Source organism: Geospiza fortis, unplaced genomic scaffold (assembly GCF_000277835.1).
Source record: "Geospiza fortis unplaced genomic scaffold, GeoFor_1.0 scaffold244, whole genome shotgun sequence".
Classification (NCBI taxonomy): Eukaryota; Metazoa; Chordata; class Aves; order Passeriformes; family Thraupidae; genus Geospiza; species Geospiza fortis.
Window position 1 is genome coordinate 2,918,472 of NW_005054370.1, and position 11,129 is coordinate 2,929,600.

The window sequence follows — 11,129 nt, forward strand, 5'->3', positions numbered from 1 at the left end:
GACCGGTCCCCGGGGCAGCTGCCAGACGTGGCCGGGCCCTGTCACCGCCTCTGGTGACATCTTGTGCCTTGCTGAACAGCGTCTTGTGCTAACAGAGCAGACGCTGCTGTCATAAGGGATGTCCACAGCTCCTAATGTATTCTGCTTGCGGGTTTACATCACACGGTTTGCCACTGCTCCCTTTTCTGTATCCTTTCTCCCACCCCCGCGCATAATGGGTGGAGAACCTTGCCCTGTTTTTAAGTAATAGCTGATGGAAAGGGCTGTTGGGCAGCTGTGCTGTTGGCAGCAGAGGTTTCCATCTCTGACTTGTGAATTAACGCTTTATTTCTGCAGGCTGAGGTGGAGAAGGAGTTAAGTGAAAGTGAGGGCTGTGTGAAGGGAGGGTCGCTGTCTAGAGGTCTAACATATGTTGTGCCTGTCCTGGGAGCTTGCTTAATTTTTGTGTTAAGTGGAGTGCCCAGTAGCAGCAGCACACTGGCAGAAAATTAGTAGCCTGTCCTTCTGTCTAAGGAGCAGAGGGATTTTGCTCTATTGAGAAGTCACATCTTGTGTTCTTCTGAGCTACAATGGAGAACAGCTGTTATGATCCACCTTTAGAAGTAAGGCAGCTGCTAGGAAAACGTGGGGGTCATGGCAGAAAAATAGTTAATGATGGAGAATGAATTCACATGAAAAGGGTATGGATGCAAAGGGTAAAGGGTGGTAGGAGAAAATCTCTGAAAACTCAAGAGGCAGAGGCTACTACTGAGAATTGAATTATATATGGATAAGGCTGTGAAAGAGACTGGAAAAAAACATGTTTATGCTTTCTAAAGCAGTATCACATTTATCTGCATTGCTAAAGAATGGCTTTTGTGAATATATTCTTAAAAACTACTAGCTGTGAATGTAGGTAAAGAGAAAAGTGGGGGAATTAATGTTTTAAGGGGTTCTTCCAAAGTCTCTTCTGCATTCCAAATAGTTCAGAGTATCCTCAGCTTTGGGCTGTCCTTCTTCATGGAGAAATGAGCTTATAAAGTGAGATTGGGGGGTGGTAAATCAGGCCTACAGGGTTCTGCCCAGTCTGCTGTTCACAAAGAAAATCCTGTGAGGCAGTCCCTTGGATCAGCAGCCCAGGCGAGAGCGCTCCCCTCCCCTGGTTTATCGACCTGTGTAAGGGAAGAAGGTTTGCTGGGGCCCCGAATAAGAAGGAAGGAGTAAAAGCTTCATTCTTGGCTGGATTCATTTCACGTCTCTGTGATCTAGGTGAGACTGACTGCATGTGGAAAGGGTGGGGTGTTGGCGCTCCCATATTTACATTCTGTAGAAGGGCACCAGTGTTTGCTTGTGCAGAATGCATGACTGGGCTCTCCTGGAGCCTTCTGATCTCTTACCAGCAGCAAAACCTCCTGGTCCATGAGATCCTGGATCCAAAACCAGACTGCAGTAATGGACAGAGCCAAATCCTTCCAAGCTATTGGTTCACAACATGCTTTGCTTCTCAGCAGCCTGTCTCCTGTTTTACAGCCTTCTCCTCTGACATTAGGGAGCTGGACAAAGAGATTTTCGCCAAATCATCTGTAACGTGAAACTCTGAGCTCAGAATGCACTGTGAGGTCTTCCTAAGGCTCTCTTGGGAAGAAGTGGTTGAGCCAAAGTCACTGTTCCCTCATTGGTGAAGGTTTAGAGTCGGCACAGAAGTTATTTTTTTCTTAAAAATAAGTTTTTATAATCTCCAGGCTTTTCTTAATTAAAAAACGAGTGTTCCCATGTGAGCATTTAAAAAGTTAAATAAATCTGTAAAGAACATAACGCTTGAATGCTTACAGCACATGTGGAGCCCAGAACTTGAAAGTGGAACCAAGTTTGGACACAAATGGAATTGACTTAATTGATTTTTTAACTGCCAAAGAGAAACTGCAAAGGTGTAAGAGTATTAAAAAAGAAAAATCACTTCAGAATTATTTCAGTGATTAAAAACGGCAGTATTACCAGAAGGAAGAAATTAACTTATGCTACAGATGTATATTTATAGTCACACATGGAGAAATGGTCTTTAGGCTTTTTATATGATATGTATATATTACATTACTCTGCACACATTATACTGGTAGGGCCCGTCCCTTTGATAATAAAACAGATGTGCTTCATAATAGAGAATGTGTGAGCCCTCCCAAACTGCCCATAAAAGGGCTGCCTATGTAACAGACGAAGGGAACATGGATTGTGGATATGACAGTTCATCAGGGCTGGTCAATTGCAGGTCTGGGAGCTTTAACTGCAGGGGAACCACCTTTTCTTTTCCCAATCAGTTGGGGTTCCTGCCAGCAACCAGCCAGAAGATAAGCAATTTTGATCTTGTGTACCAGCTTGTTAGATTTTAATGGGAGCTATGCCTCTGCTTTTAAAGAGACAGGAAGACTCAAACATGAGGGACAAACCCCAGTCCTTCCCTTTTCTGGGGTGTGGAAATCCAGGAGTACAATGGGCTGTTAGCTTGAGTCTGATAAAAGCACATCTAGTGCTTGGAGAAAGGTTGGTCCCTGGCAGACCATTTCTTTCAGTGTTCAAGCTTGACTCAGCTGTCCAAGAATCTCAGGTTGATCAAAAGCAAAGTTGTCTTAAAAGCAAAGCTGTAACTAACACTTGACACAGCTGACTTTTGTCGGGGTCTTTCCCTGCCAGACGTCTACAAATCCCATTTTCCAGTTTGCTTTGCAACACTGTCTCTGCTGTGAGAGCGCAGAACTGGTGGTAGACTTGAAGTCTCATTGATTCTGCACTGCTGACTGCAAAGATCCTATAGCAAAAGAATTATTATTGTTCTGAAGCCTGTGTAGAGGTGCCGTCCTTGGCTGAAGGAATAAAATCTTACTGGTTATTCATATTTAGAATAAGTCTGTCCAGAGGCTTTCCTTTTGCACAAACAGGTAGTACAAAGATGTGTGAATTGCCTCAAACTAATCCCTGGCCCAGCTGGGTTACCTGATCTAAAGCTCAGTCAGGAGCTGACTGAATGGTGATTCCACACCACAGTTCTGCCACATTTGGGGTGGAAAGGAGCAACTGCTGTAACAGATCACCTGAGCTTGTGCAGTACTGGCTGGAAACCCGGGGCAAGGACGAGGGTCTTGCTCTGCTGTTAAGCCCCAGATGAAGGAGAGCCCCTGCTCCAAAGGATTGCTGCCGTGGCTGGTGGGATGCTTAGTTGGCATGCTGGCAAGAAGCAAAAAGAGAACACACTGAGCAAGGCTAGTGGCTGCTTGTCCCTTGGTTCTCTGCTAATCTGCAGCAATCTTAGTTTTAGGACAGTCCTCCAGTGGGGGCCTGTTGGAGGAATTGTCAGGAATGGACATTTGATTTAAGTCATAAGCGCAGAGAGCTCGTGATCGGGAGGAGGTACAAACGCACACACGCTGCTCGAGATGGTGAGGAGCTGTGTCTGAAAGAGAAAGTGAAGGGGGTGCTGGTGTCAGGCTGAGGACAGTAACAAATAGGCGAGACTGTGCCTTGGGAGCTTTTCCTGTTTTTAGGACATGGTCAGGCCCTCTCTGTTTTCCTGTTTCCTGTGAGGTATCCTGTTTGTGGGGGGATTGCCTGCTCAGGCTGTGATTCTCTGCTCAGTAGCTGGTATGAGGCTTGGAAACTGAGTGTTTTCCTTTCCTAACTTCTGCAGCATATGTGTGGTGTGCTTCAAAGAACCTGAAACACAACATTTACAACTAGTAGAAAACAAGGAATGGAGGTGTCCAGAATGACTGGTTTTACCTTTGTTTGGCCAGCATGCAGGTGAGAGGTCTCAATTGACAGCAAAAGTCTCCCTCCTTGGCCACTCTGTCGCATCACCTCAGATCTGCCCACTGTGTCCTCAGCAACACTCTGCTCTACAGTTACCTCACCCTTGTGGAGCTTGGCTTGGGCGTCAGAGTCTCTCTGCCAGTCAGTTCTGTACCTTCAGCAGCCTCTGCCATGAGATGTGTGTGGGTCAGGAAGATCATTTGCTCTCCAGATGTGCCAGTTGTGTTTCCAGAGTAGAGTCGAGCTACTGATCTCTCAATTCTTACCCTCATTGCTCTGCTGGTGCGGAGCTGGTTGTCTGCACTGTGCTGGAGGAACATTAGGCTCTGTCTTACCTGTGCTGAGGATTCAGCTCCTTGTGAACTCTCTGGCTGAAGCACTGTCAAGGCTAGGAGTGCTCTGGGATTTGTGACTGCAGTGTGTGCTGTACCAACACTTGTACCTAAATCTGGACATTTCCAAATTAAGATATCCTTGGCTGGTGAACAAGGCTGATCTAGGTCTCTGTACTTCTCCCCTCTCTGAGGCTGGATACAGTCTGTTGGGTGAGCTCAGCTGAGAAAATGGATATTTAGATCCCCAGAGATGCTGCATGCAGAAAACAATCAGCTTAAAAACAGCCAGTAATGTTCTATCAAGGAGATGAATATTATGTGGATTGAGTAGCTTCATGACGCCAGGCTGGTAATTAAAACAGGGGGCAGTGGGGATGTGAGTGACTCAGTACTGAATCCATGTCCCAGGATTGTGCATGGGATACCATCTGTTGATGAAGAGCTGACTTGCTGCAGCTATTAAAAATGCAAGGTACTGGTGTTTTAGGGTAATCTGGTTGCCAAGATGTCAGCAGAGACATGAATGCTGCTGTACATGCAACGTTGCAGCTCAGGGAATTTCCCCTGTGCTTCCCTGCTCCAAGGGACTGCAGTCAGAGTTCTTCAGTCCGTGTTGGGCTGCCATCTGTAAAACAGTGGCTATGTTCAACCTCTGAGGAGGCCTCAGGCTAGTGGGAGGTAAAGGGATCAGTGTCAACTAGAGGGAAATGGTTTTCTGCTCCCCCTCTAGATGAGAGTGAAGGCATTATTTATGCATGATGCCCAATTAGCAGCAATTGCTGCTTGCTGTTGTCAGTGGGAGTGGCTGTGGCAGGCAGCCAGGATGTACATGTGGCAGTTCTACATGAGGTTGTGGTGTGTGGTTTGAAATGGAGTGTAGGATTTGTGGGGTATTTCATGAAGTACATAGATCAGATTTCCAAATACTTGGCTCTTTCTGAGGAGTACAATTAGAGATGAGATGTGCAAAATATCTATTCCATTTAAGCATTTCATGCCCAGGTTATAAAGAGCTCAGCTCTTTCACATGCTCAGCTGAAAGTCAGGCTGTGAATATTGGATTGGATTGTTCCTACAGATCCCCTCTGAGGACCTGTGATCTTGAGCCATTTGGGAAAAGCTGCTCTTCCCTTGGGAAGAGGTTTGGTGGGATCTTGCTTTGGTGTCCAGATGAAAAAAATTAGGTTTTCCACACGAGGGTTGAGTTTAATAAGATGTCTGAACACAAGAGTTTTTTCTTGGTTTTGTTTTTAAAGACTGGGGGATCGTTTGGGCTGGTTTATTGCATGACTGGAAGGACTAGGACCAGCAGCACTGAAGCATTGAGGCAAAGAGCTGCAGGGCAATAACCTGCTGTACCAGTCTGAGGTAGCTGGCCCCTCTCACTTTTTGGCCCGTGTTGGTGGTGACACATCACATGCCTGTGGGCTGGGGCTGTTAGTTCAGGAGGTGACAGCAAACAGGGCAATGCAGCACTTCCCTGTGTCAGAGTTGTGAATGACCTGTTCTCCCCTAAGTAGCATCTGAGCTGCATTTAGACAGAGCATGGAACTGGACAAATTTCCTGCCTTCTACTGCACATCTGGGAGTGGGCAGGAGTTGTTTCAATTAATCACACAGTCATATTATTGCCCCTTTCATATCTGACATGCAAGACCCACCCAGTGGTGCTGATTATTGCCCTTAGCGAGCGCTACTGTTTGCTTTGGAGCTGGTGCTGGTCGCAGGCGGGAGGCTCCTCCTCGCCCCAAGCCAAGGGCTGGGGGTGCTTAGGTGAGCAGCTCTTCTGACCTGCCCAGCACGCCCACACCATGGCTGGTGAAACTCCTGGGAAAGCTCACCTTTTCCTCTTCTGAGTGCAATCATGGGTCCATCTCTTTCACACTGCTTGTCATAAACAGCCATGTATTTATCCTGCCCGTGTAGCTGGACCCCTGGGTGGGATGAGCACTTGCAGCTGTGTTTGGGCAGTGCCTATCTCTTGGCAAGCATTAGCAGAAAATGTAGTGGAAAGAGGTGTGTTCCCAGGGCTGGGTTGGGGGCTGAGCTTCTGAGGCCACAGGTTTGAAATGGATTTTCTTTGGTCTCCTTCTTCCATCTCCTCTTTGAATGGCACACTTAGTGCTTTTTAAGAACAAAGCCTTGGCAGCGACCGGCTGCACTGAGTCCAGTTCTCTATAAATATTTGATTCAGAAAGATCAATTGCATTTTATCTGTAAGTGCTTTGAGGTGGGTCTGTCAGTTCCATGGCTCTGTTCGTGCCCTAATGAGATGTCCCTGATTACTTCCTCGAGATTTTGGTTACAATAGAAGTAATTCCAATGCACACTCAAGGCTTCCTTGACTTGCTCTGAAGGTGGCAGAGTGCACAAGGACAGCCTGGCCCATGTGCAGTGGTGAAGATCTTGGATTACTGGCAGCAGTTGCAGACAAACATGAAACCTCCTGTATGTCTGAAGGAATGTTCAATTTGGGAGATAGATCATCCAAAGCCCTGGAAACAGAGGCTGACATATAAAACCAGTGCTAGTATGTTTTATTGAACCTCTTCTTGCCTCATCCCATCCCCAAGCCAGGCGTAATTGCTGATGATTGGATTGTATGGAATGGTGGTTCCACATCTATAACCACATTTGTCTCTCCACAGCCTGTGGAGGCCACGGATAATGCCTTTTGGGACCAGTTCTGGGCAGACACAGCCACTTCAGTGCAGGATGTCTTTGCTCTTGTACCAGCTGCAGAGATCCGAGCAGTGAGAGAAGAATCGCCTTCAAATTTGGCAACTTTGTGTTACAAGGTAAGTTTGGTCCTGTTTTATTCTTTGGAGCTGTGATGGCAGGGGTGTCCCTGGATCAACAACACTGTGGTTTCCAAGGGATAACAGGTATCTTGTACCACAGAATGTGCTTGCTTTTGTCCCTTTTTCTTCTTGTGCCCTTCCTGTCCTCTTGGGTCTTACCTGCTCTATATCTATAAACTGCTTCTTGCTCAGGGGACTTTGTAGCAAGGCTGCATATTTGTGGTGAGGCTGAAATATCCTCTTCCTTGTCTGCACCTAATTGTACCTCACCATGCACCAGTCTGGCTTTAAGCTGAAAGATCCCAGAGGGATGTGCAGACTGTCACTGCGCAAAGGCCTGGATAAAAATCGAGGAAAATCTTAAGACTTTTCTTCGTTCTGCTGGGATTACAGAACATTTCTGATGCTGTTTCTGGTGTTATCACACCCTTGTATGGAGCACAGGGACATTGATCAGTATTTCCTATCCTGCCAGGTTTGGCAAATTGTCAAGCTGGTGAGCAACAGCCTGAGACTTACTCTGCCTGGGAAAGTGCAGGTGTTAACAATGCTCCTGATTTGAGCCATGCCAAGAGTAGCCTTGAATTTGTAGTTTAAAACATTTGGAATGGCACTTTTTCAGTTTTAAGTAGTTGCTGCCATCCTGTTTTTCTTTCCTCCTCTACAATATGTGAATGAGACTTACTGAATCATAGTGAAGGTCCCTCTGACTGTGAATTGTAGATAGATACATGTAGAGGATACTTGAGAAAAAATATGAACATGAGGAAAACTGCAATGTTTTTTCCCTGGTATTGGCTTCTGGCAATGAGCTATTTGGGAGTTGAGAAGGGCTTAGAAGATCTGTAACCCTTTTGACTCTGTGTCTTCTTTCTTCCAAAACCAAGACTGAAATATAGTCTCTTCTGCCTACTGGAAAGTGGTGTGTTGGGAGGCCTTGTCACTGCAGGACTGTTTATGCACGAGCTGTAGATCTTGGGATATCAATGTCATAGGAGCCCACTCTAGCAGTGCTTTTGCCAGTCTGAGAGCCCTGACTTGTGCCATGTGCAATGTGCCACTGGACTTAGCAATACTGTGTGTTTGTGAAGAAATGTCATTTACAGTCATGGTTGGAAATTCAGGCTGTACAGTCATAAGTGTGCCTGAAGAAATCGTTCAGCTCAGTTAGTGTGTGACAGGCTGGGACAAACAGCACTTAAATACCCATTAATGCAGTGACGCAGGCTGGCAGAGTCAGTGACCCAGGCAGTCTGCCATGAAAATAAGCAGGGACACGTGACCTCATGAATTAAAAAGCAGCATTAAAAAAGCAGTGAATCCTTGTTAAATGTTTTGGCTTTCATTTCCCCTCTGTTTCCCCTTGGGATCAGGGAGTAAGAGCAAGTGGGGGCAGCTGTGGAGGGAAGAGACTGCTTTTTTCTGTCTGTGGGTAAAACCTCCTGTCACTGCCTCCTGTGGCTATAGTTGCTGCCTGGTGAGACCCTCATCTATTCTGAAAAGCCCAGTGACCCTCCACTGGCAGTTGCAGCAGCCACTGGATGGGCTGCAGAGTTTCAGTGCAGGAGCTCTTTCCAGAGCAGCAGTCCTGTTCACAGGGGCAGTGGGGAAACCTGGGCTACCACTCTCTTCTGCAGCAGGACCTTGGCAGATGCTGCTGGAGGCTGTATCCCTACACATAACACAGGCAGCAGCTTAGCTGCCACCTCCTGAGTCAGGAGAGGTTGCTGCTGTAATCACACAGACAGAACTGTCAGACTGTGTGTTTCTGCCAGCGCCTCCCTCGATGCAGCACAGTGCTGCTGCCTTGGTCCTTCCTGCCTGCATCTCATGTACTTGCTGCAGCTGATTAATCTCATCTGCCCTTTTCAGTGCATGGTGTCATGGAGCAGTGCTGGAAGGAGCCTTCTGGTGCTTTGGCTGTCTGTCTCACGTGGCACCACACATGTGCTGCATGGATTAGCCCTGGCATTTGAGGTCTCTTGCAGTGGAACAGCAGAAATTCAAGAAGGTCTGTTTAAAATCATTAACCCTCTTTTTTACAGAGTTTCAGACAGCCACTGTGCCATTAAACTGAGAGCAAATGGACTCCCAAGAACTGATTATAAGTCTGTGTGAGGGTATCACTAGCAGGACAGACCTGCCTAGCTCTTGCTAACTTGTGCCCAGGCTAATGCTGCCTTCCTTGGTTTTGTTTCCTTCAGGCTGTGGAGAAACTGGTGCAGGGAGCAGAGAGTGGCTGCCACACGGAGAAGGAAAGACAAATTGTCTTGAACTGCTGTCGACTCCTCACCCGTATCCTGCCTTACATCTTTGAGGACCCAGACTGGAGAGGTTTCTTCTGGTCAACTGTCCCTGGGGCTGGCCGAGGAGGGGTCTGTCTCTTGTCACTTATTCTTCTTTCTGGACGGTGATGGGGAGGCTGCAGTGAGGAGACACTGTGTGTATTTGGGGGCAATTTTATTCTAATTATTTCTGTGTGGTCAGAAATTAGGTGGCACTTTCTAAATTTTTTCCCTTCCTTTGGTTCTTGCTGCATCTTCTGGATATTTCATTTGTGTGTGTAGAAGAGCACTGATATGTGAGGAAAGGCTTCTCCAGTACAACTGGAGGTATGACTCTTAGTGAATATGAGAGCTGTAGTGAAGGCTGTATGATTTTCTTAGACTGAAATGTCCTTGTTCCATTAATTACAGTTGATTTAAGTTTCAAATCAAAATGCAACAGGGTGTTGTTTTCACTGATTTTACAATGTCACATTTAAATGTGCTCTTGGCATCATGACTCAATACCCTGCTTATGAGCTGAGTGATACAGTTTTAGCCAGGAGCCTAACCTGGGAGATGAAGCCCACAGCTGAGCAAGAGTGGTTAAAGAGTGGTTGTGTTTCTGGCTCTGTCAGTGAAGTGCATAACCCTGGGGAGTATCTCAGCCTCCCCAAATTTCTTTGTCTGGACAGCAAGCACAATAGTGCTCTTTTGCATCTCTCAGAGGAGCGGGGTGAAAGTGCTTTAGGATCTTCTGCAAATTATACCAGGAGTATGTATTTGCTTGTGAGCCCTCTCCTATGAGTTTCTGATCTGCAAGTCAGTGTGCCTGTACTGAAGTATGTGGTTCTCCTGAGTCTAAGTGCAGTGCAGTGTCTTTGGGGACAGTTATGAAGGGTTGGCAGTGGTTGGTACAGTATAAACTGGCACCTTTTGCTGTCTCTGCCTGTCACCTCTAATCTGGTTTGCTTGAGGGCACATCAAAAGGAAGTTCTAGGCCATGAAAAGGGAAGTCTTTGCTAGTCTTGCTGTGTGATTTGTGTGACTGGGGAGGGTGGTGGCTGTCAGTCCTTTCATCCCTGCAGGGGCCAGGGAGTGCTGGTGAGGCTTAACAATGTTTTGGGAAGGAGCATGCAGGGATGCCTGGTGCTCTGATCCAGCCAGGCTGCTGTTATTCCTGTTTTTCCACTTTGTTCAGCACCTAGAAAAGAGTTTCTCAGCCTCAGAGTGGTGGAGTCACCCCAAGGTGATCCAGCCGAGTCCACGTGTGCTGTGTTGGGGAGCCCTCCTGAGTGTGGGTGGAGCTGCTGTGGTTCGGTGTGCTCAGTCATTTAACCATGTGCATTCAACCTGTAAGGCTGGGATAACAAATACATCCCTGAGGTGTTAGGGAAGCTGGGATCACATCTAATCTGGGGCAACAGCTTTGCTGTCTGGTGGCTGATTCCTGTCTGGGAACTGAAGATGATGGTATGCCTGGACACTTAGCAAATATCTCTGTGATTATGCTTCACCTGATTCATGATGGAGTGATGGATGGCAGAGCTTCCTGGAGACATGGCTCCTCCCTCTTCTATGGGAGTCTGTATTGTGTTCAGATGTACTGGTTTTTTGTGTGTCACCATTTTGGATGTGGTGATACCTGCAGCCTGCAGGGACATTTTTTCTGGTAGTCAAGATACCTTAGTAAAGATCACTCTTGGAAAAGAAATCCCCTTGGACCCTAATGGTTGTCATTTCACCTCTGACTGTGAGCACAAGTCAAAGCATCTTTGCTGGCTCCATCCATCCTCTCTGTGCCTGTTCCTACATCCGGGCTCTGTTTGTGGTATCCTCCCTGCTGTCACCAAGACAGATTCAGAGCCACACAGACCATTATCTCCATAGCTGCCTGCTGTGATTGAAGAGCTGTGCGTGGTGCTCAGGCTGACAGAGGCCTGGCTGAG

At 47.0% G+C, this 11,129-nt stretch overlaps 1 protein-coding gene across 1 annotated transcript in view; it reads left to right on the top strand.

Moving 5' to 3' along the window:
• Nucleotides 1-3,765: 3,765 nt before the first annotated feature.
• HID1 (HID1 domain containing) overlaps nt 3,766-11,129 on the top strand; it is a 22,864-nt gene continuing 15,500 nt past the window's right edge. The window contains exons 1-3 of the mRNA XM_031059924.1: nt 3,766-3,771; nt 6,764-6,913; nt 9,121-9,291. Coding sequence (XP_030915784.1) covers nt 3,766-3,771; nt 6,764-6,913; nt 9,121-9,291 — 327 coding nt within the window. The remainder of the gene's footprint in view (nt 3,772-6,763; nt 6,914-9,120; nt 9,292-11,129) is intronic.